Genomic DNA, 18,343 nt, shown 5'->3' on the forward strand with positions numbered 1-18,343 from the left:
TCGAGCATCTACCCCTCTCGGAGATTGCCGGAGCCCGCTTCCCGGCAACCAAACCGGCACGCCAGCAACTCCTTCTGATTGCCACCATCAATTATGGCGGTGCTTGCTCGACGAAGTGAAAGCTCGCTGCACTCCCAGGCTTTACATGCTGTAGGCGGCTGTCAACTCTGTCCTATACTTCTACCTCCTTTTTATAGCTTAGGATGAAGTATTCTGGAAAGACTGCCTTCATAACAGGCAGGTTATCCTATACGGACTATGGCAGAATACTTTGAGACACGACAGCTCATCTACTCCTTCATTCTGCAGGTGGCGCATCTGGCATCGGAAAGTATCTCACAGAGCATCTCACCGCCAACGGGTTAGTTTTTCATTGGCATTCCGTACATTCACCCAGCTAACCAATGTCCACCAGCGCTGTCGTGGTCTGCGCCGACATTAACGCCAATGCCGGTACAACTTTTGTCAAAGGGTTGAACCAGAGCGTTCCTGCTCCCATAGCCCACTTCTTACAGCTGGACGTGACGAAGCGGGATGCTGTCTTTGATGCCTTTGAGAGGGCTCACTCGATGATTACCAAAGTCGACCCGAAAGCCAGACTGGACTTCGTCTTTCCGTCAGTGTTCCCATATCGTTCGCCCCGGAAGGCGCTCATTGTGGTTTGGTATTTAGGAACGCCGGTGTCGCCGCTCGTGGTTTCCCGTATCAACAGGGAGGAGTTAACGTTCGTGACCCTCATAGCCCCCTTGTGGGCGTTCCATGACATTTTACTCATGATACCATATCTAGTTGTCGCCCATTAACGTCAACCTCATAGGTGTCATATACACCATCGAAGGTCGAGTCCATACCGCCGCGAGTACGCCAGCATAGTGCGCTCACAACGACAATTCCTATGAATGTCTAGCTGCCGTTCGGTACTTCAGAACCCACGACGTCCACCCAGGCCGAATTGTCGTCACCGCCTCGCTGTCATCCGTCTTCCCTTTAAATACGGATCCTCTTTAGTACGCTTATTCTCTGTTACCATCTGTAATGTTCAATGACGAGCTTTAATCCGTAGTACGGCCTCGAAAGCCGGCGTCCTGGCACTCGTACGTGCCACGGCAGCCCAAACGGTTAGAGACAATATCTATGTCAAGTATGTCTCCACCACCGCTTCCTGTTGACCTTCTCCATTCACTCATTTATGTCATTCAGTGCTGTGGGCCCGGTACGCATCATCCTATCTTTTAGCCATCCACTTAAATTCGCTGGCATTCATTCAACTCACATCGGCTCTACAGGGCTTCACTCTCACGCCTCTCATCCCTCCAGAAGTCGAACGCAAGCTCCGCAGACTAGGTCTTTCGACCACACGAGACACAGGCACGTCTTCCACTTTTACACTCCTTATTCCTCCCTGAAGTCATGTGATTCAACATCGTAACTCGTCACATTTGGTCTTTGCGCATAATCACCAGTCATCCGCGCGTTCGAACTGTTTCTGGACCCCTCGTCCAAGCTGTACGGTCAATTCGCCCAAGCAGTAGACGACGAAGTGGTGTTGTGCGAATATCCCACCCCCAGTAAGCATTTCTCTGATATTTCATTACTTGAACTCATCGCGTGGTACAGATTTCAAGAGTCATCACAACGCAAAGCTTTAGGATTGATAAATACCCACTCTTGGACAGAATCCCGGAATAAATATCTTGGTATCCTTATTTTCTACGCGCATGTAGGAGCGTTTCACGCCTATGTTGAACAAGGGCCTAGCTCAGTATTACTGTCGAGATATTGTTGCACGTCGATGTAACGTTCAATCACGCCCCGTTGTGCGACGTTGGCGATTGTAGCCACTATCACAGGCAGCGTTTGTCGCTCTTTCTCCGGATCGGTCAACTTGAAGCTGACAACGACCGTGATTTCGGCGTCTTGACCACCTTGTTCAAATATTGCATTGCAGCCGGAGACGTCTGGCTGGACATACCTGGTAGCCGTGATGAGGTTCTGTTTTGGTTGATTGTTTGGTTCGATTTCTCGAGTTCCTGGTGCAGTAACTCCGCGGAACCAATATAGAGGTTGCGGGGCCCAGATTCTGCACAATGGATCAATATCTGGACAGCGTTGTAACATGGACCATGCAGATTTGCTATTCAGCCGTCCAGAAAAAGCTCTTCTAATGAGCACAGAGAATGTTTTCGGATATTGTCCGGATTTCCCAGCCGACGAGAACGTCGCGCGCCAAACACGCTGAGTGCAGAGTCTACGCTCCGGAAACTCGGGGAGGTTTCACAGTGTGCATTGTATAACAAAGATGGTATTATGAATGCCCTTCATGTAAGGTTCACTCGGCTCTCGGGTAGACTTCAGGGGAGTCGGTTTTTCTTTGCATAGTTCACGTTTCGCCCCCTAGCGGACTTACGCCCAATATTTCCACCATTGTTCCTTCCAATTTTCGTGGACCGTTTGATGCATCATGCACCAATGCATGAAAACGAACTCGGATGTTATTCGGACCAACTTGAGCAGCACTCCCAGCATTTCATTATGTACCGAACAGACTGCCCTCGTCGACATGCCGTACAGATTCTGGGGCGTATTGTCTACTGTTCCCGAATCTTTATTTGTATGGAGTCGTCGAAAGATCCTACCAGGCGCATTTATAAGTGACGCATGTAATTAAATGTGTGAAACATTCTCTCGTTGGGCTGCCATTCCTGGGGCCGGGAAACGCTTCCTCCCATCGTTCACGTGATGAAGAGCGACGACTGTACCATGAATTTCCTAGACGACTTCGTATCCCTCGAGATCATCATAAGTCCTCGAGCCGAGTACAGCTTGGTCTATGGCATGAGGATCTGTTAAGGCGACGAGGACCTCCCCAATCATTTTTTAAACCGGTACACTACTAGGTCAGGGCTTATTCATGCGTCGTCACAATCCAAAGTTATGTTACACAAGAGAAGATAGCTCGGCTTAGGAGGGACTGCATACATGCCGTGCCAGAAAATTTGAAGTCGCAGTTGGTGAATCGTAGGATGCGTATATATACAGGCAGCATATGTGCTCTTTTTCTTTGTCTCCCATCGAGTCACTCACCAGCCCCTTTTCGCTATCAAATCAACGATGCGCTTCTCCATCACCACCATTGTCTCTCTCGTCACCGCTTCTGCTACCCTGGTCAGCAGTGCTTCCATCATGCGCCCAGACGGCGACAACGGATCCTGCGCCCAGCTCCACCGTATATGTGCTGGACAGGTTCAGTACGATCTCAACAACGTCTGGGCTATAGAGTCCTGTCTATTTGCGGGTATCTGCTACGAGAGACAGAGTGCCAACTTGGATCATTTCTTGGGTGCGCTGTGACAGGAGGTGGGCCTCTCCGGAGCGCCTCCCAACAGTCTGACTTCCCAAAGGGTCCCGCCGCCTGTGAGTAGTGGAGATTCTTCACTGCTCCGAATTTCTATAGCTACAAGAGGGTTTCACGAGATTGAAGGCCATTACCTCATTGATAGGTCTTCGTTACTATCTCGAAGGGTGGACAGACGAGTACTCAGCAGAACTATATCGACGCATACTATGGGTCAGTAATTTTTCAGATATTTCCACCTCTCTTCATCTATCTTAACTTACCTTGCCTTGTACAGCACTCTCGACGTCACCCATGGGCCATACCCGACCAGCCCTGAACCCGCCATTTTTGACTATCACCGTATGGCGTCCTGGTACGTCTTCCATGCCATCCCCATCCGACCTCTCGACCTTTCGAATATTCATAGCGAAGGATCCTCTTTTCTGCCAACGCAGAAATGAATCACGATTACATTCTGCTGTAACAGAACACATACCGCCTTTGTCCGCACGAGTTCTGAGCGTGCAGAACAAGATTGTTTTCATTTCTGCCCGTACAGAAAACTGGATCCGGCGCTGTGATTACGGCTGACTTTCTGAACTCAGGACCGGCTTCTGCGACGGCGTCATCCCGTACCAAAACTTTGCCGACTATTTCCAGTTCAGCGCCACCCGTCCCGCGAATTTCTGCCCCAACCTGAACCACTTCGGGTTCAGCGCCTCTCGTCCCGCACAAGCTCCTGCGAAATTCTGCACCTAGACATCGAACGACCAACGCAGCTGGATCTAGACGTCGGATATCGTAATAGCGATTGTTCCAGCAGTCGGTCATTTTTTCTACCTTTCCTACCGTAATGTTTGGCTGTGTAGTTGTGGACTTTGAGATTCTGATGGAAATCTCAAGTTTCGAGGAGCTCATATGATCAACCAAAAGAATGTTGACACTATATGCGCTTCCAAGTCGCATGCCTCGCCATTCTTACATCTTTATTCCCTGCGCTATGTAGCAACAAGCCCTGCCGATTTCGCGTGCGTACAAGTAGTGGTCAGCTGAACTCACAACCGGGGACCCACATTTCATCGGCACCGAACGTAACTTACCGTCGATGCGATGTGGGTCACAAATCGTCAAGTGCGAGCAGATATCCAGGATGAGTTGATGGGCGCGGAGTTCAGCGTGCGGTTGCGAACTTACAGAACGCGTGCGCTTCGGCAGGTGATGGAGTTTGTACGCGCACACGTCGGCAAGCAGGTACTGTATACGACAATTCAACTTCAACTAATGTGAATGACCATGCTTATAAAACCTACCGTCATGCGTGGTAGTGATATAAGCCCTTGCATTTCGACCTCAGAAAGCTTCACGCACCCCCAATCTTTCATCCAAACCACAGCCTTCAACCAAACATCATGTCCGCCCCAACGACAACGACCGCTGGGGCCTCTGAACTCCCCACTACATACTCAGCACTGGTCCTCACCTCCACCTCCACGCCCCTCACAGTCGAAACTCGCCCTCTCCCCACCGCCACTCCAGGCAGCGCCATCGTCCGCATCCTCTTCTCCCCCCTAATCTCATACATGGGCGAGGTCTACTCCGGTAAACGCTCCTACCCCTTCCCTACTCCCTTCGTCCCCGGAACAAGCGCAATAGGCCGTGTCGCTGCCGTCGGCCCTGACGCGACGCACTTCGAACCGGGCAAACTGGTGTATGTGGATTGTTGCATACGGGGGAGGGACGACACGAGCGCGAGAATGTTGATGGGCTTGAGTGAGGGTTTCGGGGAGGGGACTAAGAGGTTGATGAGGGGGGAATGGAGGGATGGGACACTAGCGGAGTATGTGAAGGCGCCGTTGGAAAATTGTTTCGTGTTGGATGAGGCGAGATTGACACGCGGTTTGGGGGAAGGAGGGATGGGGTATGATCTGGAGAGGATAACTTATATTTCGACGTTGTTGGTGCCATATGGAGGGTTGAGGGATGTTGGACTACAGGCGGGGGAGACGGTCATCGTGGCGCCAGCGACGGGAGCCTATGGAGGTGCGGCGGTACAGGTGGCACTGGCGATGGGTGCGGGAAAGGTGATTGCGATGGGTAGGAACCAGGAAAAGTTGCGGAAGATCAAGAGCATCAGCGAACGAGTCGAGATCGTCGCGATCATAGGTGACATGGAGAAGGAGACCGAAGCACTCAAACAGTTTGGACCCGTCGACGTGTTCTTCGATATTTCGCCGCCGGAGGCAAAGCTGTCGACACATGTCAATAGTGGGATCCATTCGCTGAGGCATGGAGGAAGGGCGAGCTTGATGGGAGGAATCGGGAGAGAGGTGCCGTTGCCGTTCTTCTGGATCGTGTTTCAAGATTTGCAGTTGAAGGGGAAGTGGATGTATGAGAGAAAGGATATCGAAGGGTTCATTCAGTTGGTGAACTCGGGGATGATGAAGCTTGATAGAGTGGAGATTGTGGGCAAGTTTGGGCTGGAAGAATGGGAGCAGGCATTTGAGGTGGCGAAGGAGAACGCGGATATGGGGCAGGTGGTGCTCATGGCGCCGTGAAGGATGAATCGTTCCAAGCCACTGTATATACATCTTTCGGACCTTATGCTCGCGAACTTAGAGAGATAACACCCCAAGTTCATTAAAGCAGAGACAGCGAACTCTCTATCGCAGCTATGAGACCTGGACCAGTCCGGAACGCAGTGGTGGATTCAAGTTCGTGTCAATGCCAGCGGATAAGGTAGTTAAGTTCAACGACGTGACTCCGAGTTGTAGTCCAAGACCTCGAGTGGTCATGTCTCGCCGGGCGAGCGACATAAGTAATAAGCAAACTAGTTCGAGAGGAAGAGTCGGGCAAAGACAGGGAAGGAAGGATGCATGATGTGGGAGCATGATGACTCGAAGCGGCGAGGGTGTGTGGCGCTCCAGGCTCGGAATGCCACCACGTGTTTTCGTCCATTTTTTGTCCTCTTCCTTGGAGTCGTCCTGCCACACTGGAAGCTCCTGGACGTCGACGTCGAAGATGCCTGGCGATGCACCATCTTCCTCTTTGCAAGTCTGGGCCCTTGACTATTTTTTACATTCATATTTATCGCTGAATACACACGGCTGTCATATGTGCGTTCTTGTTGCTCATATCTACGCCTCCTCAAGCTGTAGCGGTCTGTCAAGTCCGGAACCGTCAAAAAAAACCATGAAGCAGTGCATGAATCCGATATACTGTTTATTTAGAGCGTGCGACTTGGTTATTCTCAGCGTTAGTGCTCTAGACGGTGCCCTGATCACGCTGGAACTGCCTTGCACCGCAATCACCAATTGCGAGTACGGGCAAAGGGTTCACGGCGCTACTGCTCTCTTTCCCTCCCTCTCTATCCCTCTCGTTCGCCCTTGACTCTGCGAGCACACAGAACAATATGTCGGAGCCAGCTCCCACTGAAGGTCTCCGTTTACTTGCATTGGGTATGTTCTACTCAGTCTCTTTGTCTCTTGGCCATCGCTGATATCTGTTCATAGATGGCGGCGGCATCCGTGGCCTGTCATCCCTCCAGGTCCTATGGAACCTCATGCGCGAGATCCAACTATCTGAACATCTAGAGAAAATGCCGTTGCCTTGCGAATGTTTCGATCTGATTGGTGGTACAAGCACCGGAGGGTACGTTGACGCTAACGATTTACCAGAACACTCATCTGAGATCGTTTAGGATCATTGCGCTCATGCTGGGCCGCCTTCGCATGTCCGTCGACGACGCCCTCCACAAGTACGCCCAGCTTTCAAAGGATGTATTCTCAGACGAAAAGTTTCTTGGGGATGGAGCTTTCAAGGCGAGTAATCTAGAGGCTGCGATAAAGAAAGTCATCTCAGCACAACCCGCGGCTATGCACGACTCGGAGGCGAGGATGAGGGATGATGCGCCCTCTGGTGGATTGTGCAGGACGTACGTACCAAGGATTATTTTTATCTTTAGCCCGACCAGCGTTGAAGATTGATTTTCGTTCCAGTTTTGTCTGCGTTACGGCTCCAGTCGCTTTAGGTTCACCCACTCCCACGCTCTTCCGGACCTACGAACCTCGCCACGAACGCTTCATCAACTGTAAGATCTGGGAAGCAGCTCGCGCTACATCCGCTGCGCCTACATTCTTCAAGCCGATCGAGATTGACAATGGCTTTGGCATTCTCAGTCGCTACACTGACGGCGGCATTGGTCATAACAACCCTGCTGGTGTTGTTCTTCATGAGGCATCTTCGATATTCCCAGAGCGAAAAATCGCTTGTATGATCAGTATTGGGACTGGAAAGCTAAAAGTGTCTAGGCTCGACAGACCTGGTTTCATTCAGCGTATTATGCCACGCATCGATGTCGCTGTCGCTATTGTAAAGATCGTCACAGACTGTGAAACGGTCGCAGAGGATATGGAGCACCGCTTCCATGATTCGCCAGGCGTATATTTTCGCTTTAATGTCGACCAGGGCATGGATGGTGTTAAGCTTTCAGATTGGGACAAGCTGGACGTGGTGCATGATGTCACCGAAATGTATCTGAGGTCTACAACGGTCTCGAAGACGATGACAGATGCGGCGGCAGCTGTACGAGCTCGACGCGGAGTCGCTCCGACCGTCCAAGCTAGTATGTTCTGTTCATTGTATTTTCTTAAATTCCATCTAACTCATAGCGGCAATAGGTGGTGCGCTTCCGAGGGCTGTTGCTCATTCGAAGCCTGTTGCGATCCGCAAACGCTGCCCTCCTTCAACACCGTATTTCACGGGGAGAGACTCCATTCTCTCGAGAATGACTCTATACTTCTCTGGAAAGTCCGGGCGGCGTCGTATATTTGTGGTTCACGGCCTGGGCGGCAGTGGTAAGAGCCAGATATCACGCAGATTTGTGGAGATCGTACAGAGCAGTGAGCCAGAGAGGTATGCTTTTCATGATGCACACAAATTGAACTCTGGCTTTGCGCTGACTATGTTGGTATCTTTAGATTCTTGGATGTGTTTTACGTTGACGGAAGCAGTGAAGAGACGATCAAAACAGACATGGCAAGCATCGCCGTGGACAAAGGAATCGGTGATTCCGACACCGATGCGATACGATGGATGGAGAGCCACGGCGATTGGCTCCTCGTCCTCGACAGCGCTGATGACCCTAGTCTCAATCTCAGTGACTTCATCCCACAAAATCCCCACGGGAACACCATTATCACTAGTCGTAATGCTCAGACGAGTGATTATGGTCGAGCATCTGGATCATGCTGTGAACTACTGAGCATGAGCCCTGACGAAGCAAAGACGCTGTTTCTCTGGCGTGCAGGTCTGATAAAGACCAAAGACGAAGCCGTCAGTCTAAGTGATCACGAGAACGGGATTGTCGAAACGATCCTCAAGGTATGTACATGATTCGCTCTATTGTCGACCACCCGGGGAAGTAGGTCTCGGCTGATATGATTCAATCTCAAACAGGAGCTCGGGTATTTTGCTCTTGCCATTACCCAGGCCTCTGCGTATATTGCGAGTAACCCAACTTGCGGCCTTGACCAGTACCTTGAGCTGTTCCGTAAACAACATCGGAAGTTGCTTGAGAAGTACAACGAGAGAGTACAGCGGCTCGATTCCTATGATGGCACAGTCTATACGACGTGGAACATCAGCTTTGAGCGTCTTCTGCTGAGAAACCCGCTAGCCGCCACATTCCTGCGTGTCTGCGCCTTTCTGCATCATGAGTCCATTTCCGAATCCATTTTCAGAAATGCGGCCGCCGTGCTGCCTACCTTTAACACCATAATTCCGCCTTCGGACGTTGTATTGTCTTGGGTCACAAAATTCCTTCACAAATTCATTACAGTCGATGAGAACACATGGGATGACAGCATTTTTCTTCAGGTGGTACAAGATCTGTGTTCGTACTCCCTCATGAGCGCTTCAGGAGGAAGCAATCTATCCGTTCATCTCCTGGTACAGGATTGGACTCGAAATTATGACAGTAACACGGTCACTCCAAGCTATGCATCATTTATTTTGGGCCTATCGATATCACATTCTTATGGCCATTATGGGATGTCGAACTACAATGATGATCTCCGCAGATTGCTTCTACATGTCCAAGAGGTCCAGTGTCATGATAATCATCTGGCCATATATACAGCAGACTGGTACGGGAAACTATATGATGATAGTGGAAAGTACAAGAATGCGGAAATTATGAAGAAAATGGTGATGGATGCGAGGACATCTGCTCTCAGCCAGGAGCATCCTTCAACACTGATCAGCATGGGCAACCTTGCATCGACATACCGGAATCAAGGTCGGTGGATGGATGCGGAGAAGCTGCAGGTGACAGTGCTGGAGGCGAAGAAGCGGGTGCTCGGCGAGGAGCATCCTTCAACACTGATCAGCATGGGCAACCTTGCATCTACATACCGGAATCAAGGTCGGTGGACGGATGCAGAGAAGCTGGAGGTGACGGTGCTGGAGGTGCACAAGCGGGTGCTCGGCGAGGAGCATCCTTCAACACTGATCAGCATGGGCAACCTTGCATCTACATACATGAATCAAGGCCGGTGGATAGATGCGGAGAAGCTGCAGGTGACGGTGCTGGAGGCGCATAAGCGGGTGCTCGGCGAGGAGCATCCTGAAACACTGATCAGCATGGGCAACCTTGCATCTACATACATGAATCAAGGTCGGTGGACGGATGCAGAGAAGCTGGGGGTGACGGTACTGGAGGTGAAGAAGCGTGTGCTCGGCGAGGAGCATCCTTCAACACTGATCGGCATGGGAAACCTTGCATCTACATACCGGAATCAAGGTCGGTGGGCGGATGCAGAGAAGCTGGATGTGACGGTGCTGGAGGTGGAGAAGCGCGTGCTCGGCGAGGAGCATCCTGAAACACTGATCAGCATGGGCAATCTTGCATTTACATACCAGAATCAAAGTCGGTGGGTGGATGCGGAGAAGCTACATGTGACGGTGTTGGAGGCGAGGAAGCGTGTTATTGGCGAGGAGCATCCCTACACACTACGGAGTATGGACAATCTCATTATATTATACCGCAACCTGGGCCGGTTGTCTGACGCAGGAAGGCTTGAGGAGGAGGTAAGAGAGATCAGGAAGAGACTCCTTGTTCGGAATGACCGTGATGTATAAATTTGTGGTTGTGCTTCTATCATTGATTCGTAATGAGTTGTGTACGAGCTGACTGATTTCATGTGTACGATATTTGTGCTTGCAGTTCATCATGACTTTGTTCTATAACAAGACCTGTATGTTCAATATATGGTTGTAGATAAGTGAATCGGAAACGAGCTGGCTTTGTAGAATTATCTCTCGTCACAAGGTATACTCGCCGCATACGACGTTCAGTATCTGCATATGAAATCCAATTAGACGACACATGTGAAAAGAGAAATAGTCGAAAGAGGCAGTTGACTGGGGACCAGCGAGAACAGAGAAACACCTACATTCAAATTACTGACCCAACCTGTGACCTCGTTCGCACATTGTTCAACCACAAAGCTACTATGGTTGGACGAAAAGGCGAGATTTGAGCGAAATGAATTGAGCTTGTGAAGATGTAGACTGTAACAAAAGCGAACCGACTTTCCTCCAGAAGAGGAAACATGAGCAGTGAAAGTAAGTAACAGGAGCAAAAGAGCGAACCATACTGTTTATTCTGGGGACCGCCTCCAGCTCCTCCGCATTTGTCCAGCGACCTTGATGATGGAGCATCGACGCCATCTGCAGTCGTAGTAAAGGATACATCAGTAGCAGTGACGATCGTTCACGGGTCTTGGCAGCCCATAACGGAGCGAGCGTCGAAGATGTGCGACGCACAGACGGAAAAGAAGACGACTGAAGGAAAAGACAGCGACCAATCCGAAATCGCGGTTGAGTGACCGCTACGTAGAAAGTCAGAGACGTACCTCGCTGGTACTATAACTCCTCTCCATCTCCGTCGTCGCCACCGCTGCCATCTGTATCGACGGCTCAAAAGTATGATCCCATTCCATCTCGCACATTCACCTCTAACGAGTGACTGTCTGCGTAATGCATGTTGTACTAGTGTTCTGACGCAGGCAGCCTTAGGCATGGAGAGCCTTCGCATGATACATTACCGGAGGATGGGAGAGGAGGAAGGCAGGATAGTGACTTCCAGTGAGCCGGAGTAGTCCGCCCTTCGTTTGGAGGTAAGAAGAGAGATGGAACAAAATTAGCAGACGCACTAGAGTGCGCGCGAAAGGTAAAAATCGAGCAAAGGAGGTGGGAATGAGTAATTAGGAGCGGGATAGCATAGATAATTAGACATGTCGTTCGAAGTTCTCCGATCATTGGCGGTCTGCTTTGTAAATCACACGATATTCAATCCCCGTTTCGATATACCGGAAGAACTTGATGTTCGATTCCTCCTTCGATAGACCAACAATTATGTTCATAGAAGAACTAAGCGATCGCGTAGCGCTAGATGCACGATATAGTCGATCCACAGCGTGTGCGAGGGCTGCATAGAGGGCGAGACGGTCGACAGATTCTATAAGGACCTCGTATCCAGTATTTTCACCAGCCCCAAGGATAGAAATATATTCGACTCAAACGCATGACTTTGCTCCCGACCGCTCTTGTCATTATGGCGAGTTTCCGAGGATTGTGCATAGCGCAGAGATGTAACAAAAAAGGTATGAGCAGCGCCCCTGTGCAATGTGATGATGGTCGAGAGTAGAACAGTACGAGAGTAAGCAAGTGAACTTCGTGGCAGTGTGAGCGATCGTGATTGCGCTTCGTGCGACTGTGACGATGTGAGTCAGAGCCTAAGTACGAGGGTGAGTATGGTTGAATTCCACACTCATTGATGCTCGGTACTAAATGTATGTATACGACGGCGACGTAGGTCAGCAAATCGCGCCGTGACTGAAGGAGGATCGCTGAGCAAAACGACAAACCAGCCTGAGATAAGACGACAAGAAAATGATTCCGGCAGTCTTCTAGCCAAGCAAAGTCAAGTTTTGCCGCCGTGGTCTGCCATGAGCGGTACTAAGAGAGTGTTGATAGCGAGAGATAAAAGAGAAAGACTGTCGACGGACCGCTTGAAGCCGGTACTGTCGAAAAGAAATGGACAGGACGCGAATCGGAAAACGCGCCAGCTTTTCCGCTTCGGTCTGCCACGACAGGTCGGCCGATCTGCAATACTAAGGGAGCATCGACAGCAAGGACAGCAAGAAAAGACAAAGAAGGTCGACGGTCCTCAGGAGCCTTCAAAGTTGAAGCTTGAAGCTGGTGCCGTTGAAAGAAAATGGACAGGACGCCTGCTATCAGAAACCGTGCCAGTCTTTCGTCTGTGGCCACGACAGGTCGGGCGATCTTCGGTACTAAGAGAGAATTGATGACAAGCGCAACTCGAGAAGAAAGGAAAGTCCCGTTAACAGTCGCTAGCATAGGCTTCAAGTTGGTCCTGTCGAAAGACAACGGAAACCGCGCCACTTTCCACTTTGCGCCTTTTCTCGCCACGACGATGACGCAACATCTTCCGATCCTAACAAGCACAAACAAACGCCGAAACGTGCATCGTGATTCGTGGCTCCCACAACAACCGTACATGTACATGTTCGTCTTGAATTCGAGCCAAGTTTGAGTTTCCGGTTTCCAAATGGTGGACTGAGTGACTTTTTCCTTGGCTTGTTTGCTTGTCCTGGGCTGGAGCTTCGACTCTGTCGTTTTCTTGCTTGTACCTGGCGAGGCGATATCGAGCGCGCAGTGGCAACTCCTTTCCTCTGCGACCTCGTAGTTCTCCATGTCCATCCGGACCATCTTCTCTACACGAAACCAAACTCCTCACCTCTAATTTCTCCAACTCTCCCGCGCTGACTCTCCACCTCCACCTCCACCTCCACCTCCACCTCTACCCATCCCTGCCCACCCCGCTACATCCCCTCCCAACTCGACTCCGTCGAGGACGTAGAGTCCTATCACCCCGTCGGTCTACCTCCCCTCTCCATCCACGATACCCCCCACCACGGGCGACATACGTATAAAGTACTGCATAAACTTGGCTTCGACGGGTTGTCGACTGTTTAGCTTGCGCGTGATATGGGAGGAAAAGGTGAGGGAGGAGGGGAAGGAGGTGGAGTAGGAGGTCGGCTGGTCGTGATTAAGGGCAATGAGAGCGGATGTGTTCGCTGGATCGAACGGTCAGGCGAAGACGATCGACGACCTACCGGAAGTATGCATTCTGAAGCTCCTTCAAGCCACCTCCACTTCGCCTCCTCATCAACACCTCGAACATCTCCTCACCCCCCTTCTCAACCACTTTACCCTCCTCACCCAAAACAGCACACATCCCTTCCTCGTCTTTCCTTTCTTAGGCCCGAGCATCCAATCGATGCACGACACCCCCGGCCGGGTTCGCGTCAAGGAGGTTGAGGGCTAGATGGCGAGGAGCGTGGCGCGGGAGGTGGTGGGGGCGGTTGCAGGGATGGATGGGAGGAGGGGTCTGTACATGGTCGTCCGTCTCTCTTTCATTGTGCTGTCCTTCGTCGCCGAATTTGAACGTTCAGACTGACACCCGGTCTAGATATAACGACACTCGAACATCCTCTTCCGCCTCTCGCTCCCTGGTCAGATGAGTACATACGTGCACGCCTACCTCGGTCCTCCAGACACCGAATCCGTCCGTCTCCTTGGCCGCTCCCATCGTCACGCTCAAAACGACCCATTGAACTCGTAGCCCCCGTCGAATACTCTCTCATGCGCGATCTCATGTCCGAACAAGAAAGTATCGTGTTCGCCAATCTCGGACAATCCTCCCTCCGAGTCACAGATAATGACAACCGCCCTCCGAAAGGTTTTAACAGCCCTGCACAGCGATAAGTAACCTTCCCTCCCCACTCCCCCACCGAACTCGACTTCGAACGCCGCGCCAAATCAGACATCTGGGTCCTCGGATTCGCGATCTGTGTTTCTGTTGTTTGAGCCGTTCCTGTCAATGAGGCCTTGAGGAGCGAGGCGAATTGTTATTGAGGCAGGTTGTTGGCAATGAAGATGAAGAGAGGGCGATGTGGTTTGAAATTTGAGGAGCGGAAGGGGGTGTGGAAGAGAGGGACGCGGGGAAGATTTCGATGAGGGAGAAATTGGGGAGGGCGAGGGCGAGGGCGATCTGTTGGAGGCCGGAGGAGAGGGTGGATATAGGGGAGGTTCTGGAACGTCCGTAGTTTGGCATTTGAGGAGAATCGGGTGGTAGCTTAGATTATGCTTTTGCTTGTCGCTTATCGCTTTCGTGTTGCTTTCATTTTGTTGTGTATTCCACGGCTCAGTAATCATCTTGTTTTTACCTGGTCTGGGTGACTACTGTACGTTTAGGCGGGTGTGCAATTATATTATTGATACTCCTCGAACTATGTATGCGTATAGCAGCCTCTGTATGCTCAACGTTCGAGGCCTACATAGTTCGTCCATACACAATGATACTGTAGAGAACGGCACCAGAGTCCAGAGAGACGCCGCAGATGCGATGACGTATGCTTTCGATATGGAGGAGCGCTCGACGATGTAGGTAGCTTACAGTAACGCTGGACTCTAAGGCGAAGATACAGGGACGAAGGAGGCTCAGTGTTCAGAAACATCAGAACGGATCACCGAAATGCGTGTTTTGTGCGTCGAATCGTAAAAGTACAGTAAAAATAATCGTCCGTAATCAAAAGAAAAAAAAGAGAACAATCACACCCTCCCTACCTCTCCCTCGCATTCCCCTCCTTATCGTCCGCCGGCAACTCAATAACCTTCCCCGGCTCAAACCCAGCACACTCCCTCTCCCCATACCCCCTCTGATTCGCGACCAACCTAACCCCCTCCTCGCTCTCAAAATCCGCACACCAACACGTATGCCCAAACCCCCACACCCTCACCTTCCCGCTCCTCCAACACGCCTCCCCACCCAACTCCGTCGCACTCGCACTGACGAGCTTCGCACTCGTATGTCCCTCCGCGACGCGCGGATCGATCGTCCCCCGTGCCGTCGGCGCATAATGTGTAAACACGACGATGCGCCGATGCGGCTCCATCCTATTAATCTCGCTCACTGTATTGTTCAGCCACGTAAGGTCCTGCATATGCATCGCCGCATAAGCACCAGGATTAAACGCGGATATCCGCCTAAAATCCTGGATCTTCCAGATGAGGGTATCGATTTCGGAGGCGTCGAGGTGAGACCAGAGCGTGCAGCCGAGGATGGTGAGGGTGTGGTCGACGTCGTAACGGTTCCGGTTGAGGTAGACGAAGGTGCCGGAGGCGTCGTCTTGGTTTACGTAGCGGGCGAAGGCGCGGAGACGTTCGGTGGATTCGATCTACTTATCCGATGGTGTGAGAGGAGATGGAGGGAGGGGAGAGCGGGAAGGGAGGACGTACGACGGATGAGCCCCATTGCTCTGAATAGATGGAAGGATGGATTCGCTCAGTCAGCCTCGGTGCCACACACAAACCCACACCGAGAAGGAAAACGCACCCTTATTCCCCGAAACATAGAATATCAGCCTAAACTTCGTCAACTGCGCCTTTAGCCACACGAACAGCTTCTCATCCACAGTGCACCCCGTATTGCCCATCAACACCAAGTTCGGCGCTTTGACGGGCAGCTCGTATTGGTATGCGCCTTTGCGTGGGCGCTCGAGCTCGAGGTGGAGGTCGCTTACGATTTGGACTTGCATCGTTGTTGAGTGGTATGAGATTGCGTGGAATGTAGGAGGATTGCGGGGGGGACCTTATGACGGTGGGGATTATTTAGGCGGTCTGGAGGATTATGAAGGAAAGAAAGAGATATGAGCTGGAGAGGATGCGCGTCCGGGATGGCATGGATCCGTCCTAGAGTGGGGGTGCGCACGACGAGTGTCAGCAAGGATAGCAAGAAGCTCTACTTGTAACGAAAACAAACAAGGTCGAAAGTCAGCACACAGCACAGGGCAGGCAAAGCGTCAAGTTTAGACGGAGGTGGGCGTGTGCAGTGCGCAAACTCCGTCATGAGCTGTGTTCTTGGGCCGGCCCGGTGCCTGGATGGGTCCAGACTGGAGAACGTGGACAGTGTTCTTGGCTGGGCCGAGCTCATTTCGCCTCGGAACAGCGCATTGAGGAAGGCCAGAGAACCGGGATGAGTTGAGTTGTGGGATATACAATTGCAAGAGAGCATACACGAAAACACGAATGCAACACGAAAGCGACAAGCAAAGCAAAAAGTATTATACAATCCAATCACATCCCAAACCACGGATGCTCCAACACCTCCCTAATCCCCAGCCGCTCCTCCGGCCGCCACCTAACCATCCCCTCCAACAAATCACCCAATAACTCTACCTCGTCCTCGCCCAACCTCGTCCCCGGCACCTCCATCATCCGCCGCTCATACCCATCGGACTCATCCATCGTCCCGATCTCCCTCAATTTCTCTCGGATCGAAGTCTTCCCCGCCAATACCTCCATCCCATCCTAACCCCTCCTCTCTTCGAACGCCTCCCACCACGGTTCAGGCATCTCGCCTAGCACCTCAACCCATTCCCGCACAACATCCCCCGCACCGCCCAAAAATGCCTCAAATAACGGAAACCCCGCCCTGAGCTCAAATATCGCGCAGCCAAGGGCCCAGATATCAGTCTGGAAACCTGTCCGGCCTTCGAAGTACGTTTCGGGCGCGAGGTAGTTTAGTGATGTTCCAGGCTGGTAATCCTTCGGAGGGACACCGTTGGAGTCGATGGAGAAGGATTGTCCGAAATCGATTAACACAACACTTTCCTGCACGTACATCAGGTCGCGCATGAGTGAGTCGGCGATGGGAGCTACGAGTTCAGGTGGAACGTGGGGTCCGAGGGGTTCGTCCTGGTGAGGGGGACGGAGACGGACGGGTTCGATTTCTGGGGGTCCGAAGTAGGCGTTGATGTAGGTGTCGGACCAAGACTGGATGGCGGGGGAGAGGCGGAAGAGGATGTTGGATGTCGTGATATCTATACCCGCAGGTTCAGTTTTAAATACAGTGGAGACGGCACCGAGAGAAAAGGGAGTAGAAGAGACAAAGAGCGCACCCCCATGTACGACTCCCCTCCCATGCATCCCCCCAACCGCCACCACAACCTCCCTACTTACCCTCCTCGCCACCTCCCCCCTCAACCGCCTACTCCCGCGCACTCGACCGGGGGTATCATACATAGCCTGCACGCTCGGTCCGAAGAAGGGAAAGACGAGGAAGGGGTGCAGGCCGTTGGGGGTGAGGTGGGTGAAGGCGGAGAGGGGGGTGAGGAGGTGTTTCGAGACAGAAGTGGCGTGGAGGAGGTTAGGGATGCGGACGTCGGGGAGGTCGTCGATCGTCTTCGGCCCAGCGAGTACGTCAGCCCTCATCGCTTTGATTGTAACCAACCTCCCTCCTTCTGAATCCCTCGCTAGCCAAACAGTAGAGGATCCGCCGAAACCGAGTTTATGCAGTATTTTATACCTATGCGGCCCGTTGTGCAATGCATCGTGGATGGAGAGGGGAGGTAGACCGCAGGGGTGATAGCATTCTGGGTTTTCGACGGAGTCGAGTTGGGAGGGGATGTAGCGGGGAAGGCGCGGAGGAGGGCGCGGAGGAGTGGTGGCGGTGGTTGTGGAAATGAGCCGCGGGAGGGTAGAGGACAGGGTCTTGGGGAGAGGGAATGTTCGCGTAGAGAGGAAAGCCCGAATAGACATGGTGAACTCCTACCAGATCGCAGAGGACAGAAGCTGCCACGTCTTTGCAAGCCACGCGAGCTCGATCCCAACTCCCGCAACGAAAGAGACCTGAGACACCGCTAGCCCAAGACGAGACAAGACAAGAAACGAAGAGATCCACAGAACGAAGCCACTCAATCAACCATTTGGATACCGGAAGCTCGAACCTGGCTCGAAATCAGGGCAAAAACAAAACAAGACGAACGGCTACGAATCAAGATCACGATGCAGGTTTGGACATTTGTTTGTGCTTGTTAGGATCAGAAGGTGTTGCGTCATCGTCGTGGCGAACAAAGGGTG

The 18,343-nt window shown here is 51.9% G+C and overlaps 8 protein-coding genes across 8 annotated transcripts; 5 read left to right on the forward strand and 3 right to left on the reverse strand.

Moving 5' to 3' along the window:
* Positions 1 to 118: 118 nt before the first annotated feature.
* STEHIDRAFT_144837 (NAD-P-binding protein) lies at positions 119 to 1,803 on the forward strand. The gene is made up of 11 exons (XM_007300250.1): positions 119 to 237; positions 310 to 361; positions 416 to 616; positions 673 to 724; positions 790 to 838; positions 908 to 1,007; positions 1,064 to 1,141; positions 1,201 to 1,213; positions 1,287 to 1,368; positions 1,464 to 1,568; positions 1,618 to 1,803. Exons 1-11 carry the CDS (start codon positions 204 to 206, stop codon positions 1,647 to 1,649), a joined length of 798 nt encoding a protein of 265 aa, XP_007300312.1. The 5' UTR covers positions 119 to 203; the 3' UTR covers positions 1,650 to 1,803.
* Positions 1,804 to 3,111: 1,308 nt separating this feature from the next.
* STEHIDRAFT_108151 (uncharacterized protein) lies at positions 3,112 to 4,096 on the forward strand (the record flags this gene model as incomplete). The annotated part of the gene is made up of 5 exons (XM_007300251.1): positions 3,112 to 3,340; positions 3,374 to 3,414; positions 3,501 to 3,568; positions 3,633 to 3,710; positions 3,943 to 4,096. 5 exons carry the CDS (start codon positions 3,112 to 3,114, stop codon positions 4,094 to 4,096), a joined length of 570 nt encoding a protein of 189 aa, XP_007300313.1.
* A 650-nt stretch (positions 4,097 to 4,746) lies between these two features.
* Positions 4,747 to 5,892, forward strand: STEHIDRAFT_48575 (GroES-like protein; the record flags this gene model as incomplete). Its single annotated transcript, XM_007299209.1, has 1 exon — positions 4,747 to 5,892. One exon carries the CDS (start codon positions 4,747 to 4,749, stop codon positions 5,890 to 5,892), a length of 1,146 nt encoding a protein of 381 aa, XP_007299271.1.
* Positions 5,893 to 6,836: 944 nt separating this feature from the next.
* On the forward strand, positions 6,837 to 8,194 carry STEHIDRAFT_49037 (FabD/lysophospholipase-like protein; the record flags this gene model as incomplete). The annotated part of the gene is made up of 3 exons (XM_007299249.1): positions 6,837 to 6,985; positions 7,035 to 7,268; positions 7,333 to 8,194. Coding segments are annotated over 3 exons (1,245 nt in total), but the record flags the coding sequence as incomplete, so codon positions are not given.
* Positions 8,195 to 9,385: 1,191 nt separating this feature from the next.
* On the forward strand, positions 9,386 to 10,474 carry STEHIDRAFT_49326 (TPR-like protein; the record flags this gene model as incomplete). The annotated part of the gene is made up of 1 exon (XM_007299275.1): positions 9,386 to 10,474. The coding sequence occupies one exon, from the start codon at positions 9,386 to 9,388 to the stop codon at positions 10,472 to 10,474; it is 1,089 nt and encodes a 362-aa protein (XP_007299337.1).
* Positions 10,475 to 13,159: 2,685 nt separating this feature from the next.
* STEHIDRAFT_153273 (uncharacterized protein) lies at positions 13,160 to 13,549 on the reverse strand (the record flags this gene model as incomplete). The annotated part of the gene is made up of 3 exons (XM_007300252.1): positions 13,160 to 13,284; positions 13,348 to 13,497; positions 13,537 to 13,549. The coding sequence occupies 3 exons, from the start codon at positions 13,547 to 13,549 to the stop codon at positions 13,160 to 13,162; spliced, it is 288 nt and encodes a 95-aa protein (XP_007300314.1).
* A 1,136-nt stretch (positions 13,550 to 14,685) lies between these two features.
* On the reverse strand, positions 14,686 to 16,184 carry STEHIDRAFT_118653 (uncharacterized protein). Its single transcript, XM_007300253.1, has 3 exons — positions 15,819 to 16,184; positions 15,722 to 15,741; positions 14,686 to 15,660 (listed from the first exon to the last, which is right to left on the reverse strand). The coding sequence occupies exons 1-3, from the start codon at positions 16,018 to 16,020 to the stop codon at positions 15,046 to 15,048; spliced, it is 837 nt and encodes a 278-aa protein (XP_007300315.1). The 5' UTR covers positions 16,021 to 16,184; the 3' UTR covers positions 14,686 to 15,045.
* A 381-nt stretch (positions 16,185 to 16,565) lies between these two features.
* On the reverse strand, positions 16,566 to 18,022 carry STEHIDRAFT_165882 (kinase-like protein; the record flags this gene model as incomplete). Its single annotated transcript, XM_007300254.1, has 1 exon — positions 16,566 to 18,022. The coding sequence occupies one exon, from the start codon at positions 18,020 to 18,022 to the stop codon at positions 16,793 to 16,795; it is 1,230 nt and encodes a 409-aa protein (XP_007300316.1). The 3' UTR covers positions 16,566 to 16,792.
* Between the last annotated feature and the right edge of the window lie 321 nt (positions 18,023 to 18,343).

Source organism: Stereum hirsutum (assembly GCF_000264905.1).
Source record: "Stereum hirsutum FP-91666 SS1 unplaced genomic scaffold STEHIscaffold_2, whole genome shotgun sequence".
In the NCBI taxonomy this organism is placed as follows: domain Eukaryota; kingdom Fungi; phylum Basidiomycota; class Agaricomycetes; order Russulales; family Stereaceae; genus Stereum; species Stereum hirsutum.

Excerpts from the sequence above, each read along its gene's own strand:
- STEHIDRAFT_144837 (XM_007300250.1), top strand. The coding sequence starts at position 204 with ATGAAGTATTCTGGAAAGACTGCCTTCATAACAG. Across the intron at positions 362-415 it reads GAGCATCTCACCGCCAACGG|CGCTGTCGTGGTCTGCGCCG; the intron begins GTTAGTTTTTCA and ends AATGTCCACCAG. Across the intron at positions 1,569-1,617 it reads GTGCGAATATCCCACCCCCA|ATTTCAAGAGTCATCACAAC; the intron begins GTAAGCATTTCT and ends CGCGTGGTACAG.
- STEHIDRAFT_118653 (XM_007300253.1), bottom strand. The coding sequence starts at position 16,020 with ATGCAAGTCCAAATCGTAAGCGACCTCCACCTCGAGCTCGAGCGCCCA. Across the intron at positions 15,742-15,818 it reads CTATGTTTCGGGGAATAAGG|AGCAATGGGGCTCATCCGTC; the intron begins GTGCGTTTTCCT and ends CCATCTATTCAG. Across the intron at positions 15,661-15,721 it reads AGCAATGGGGCTCATCCGTC|ATCGAATCCACCGAACGTCT; the intron begins GTACGTCCTCCC and ends TCGGATAAGTAG.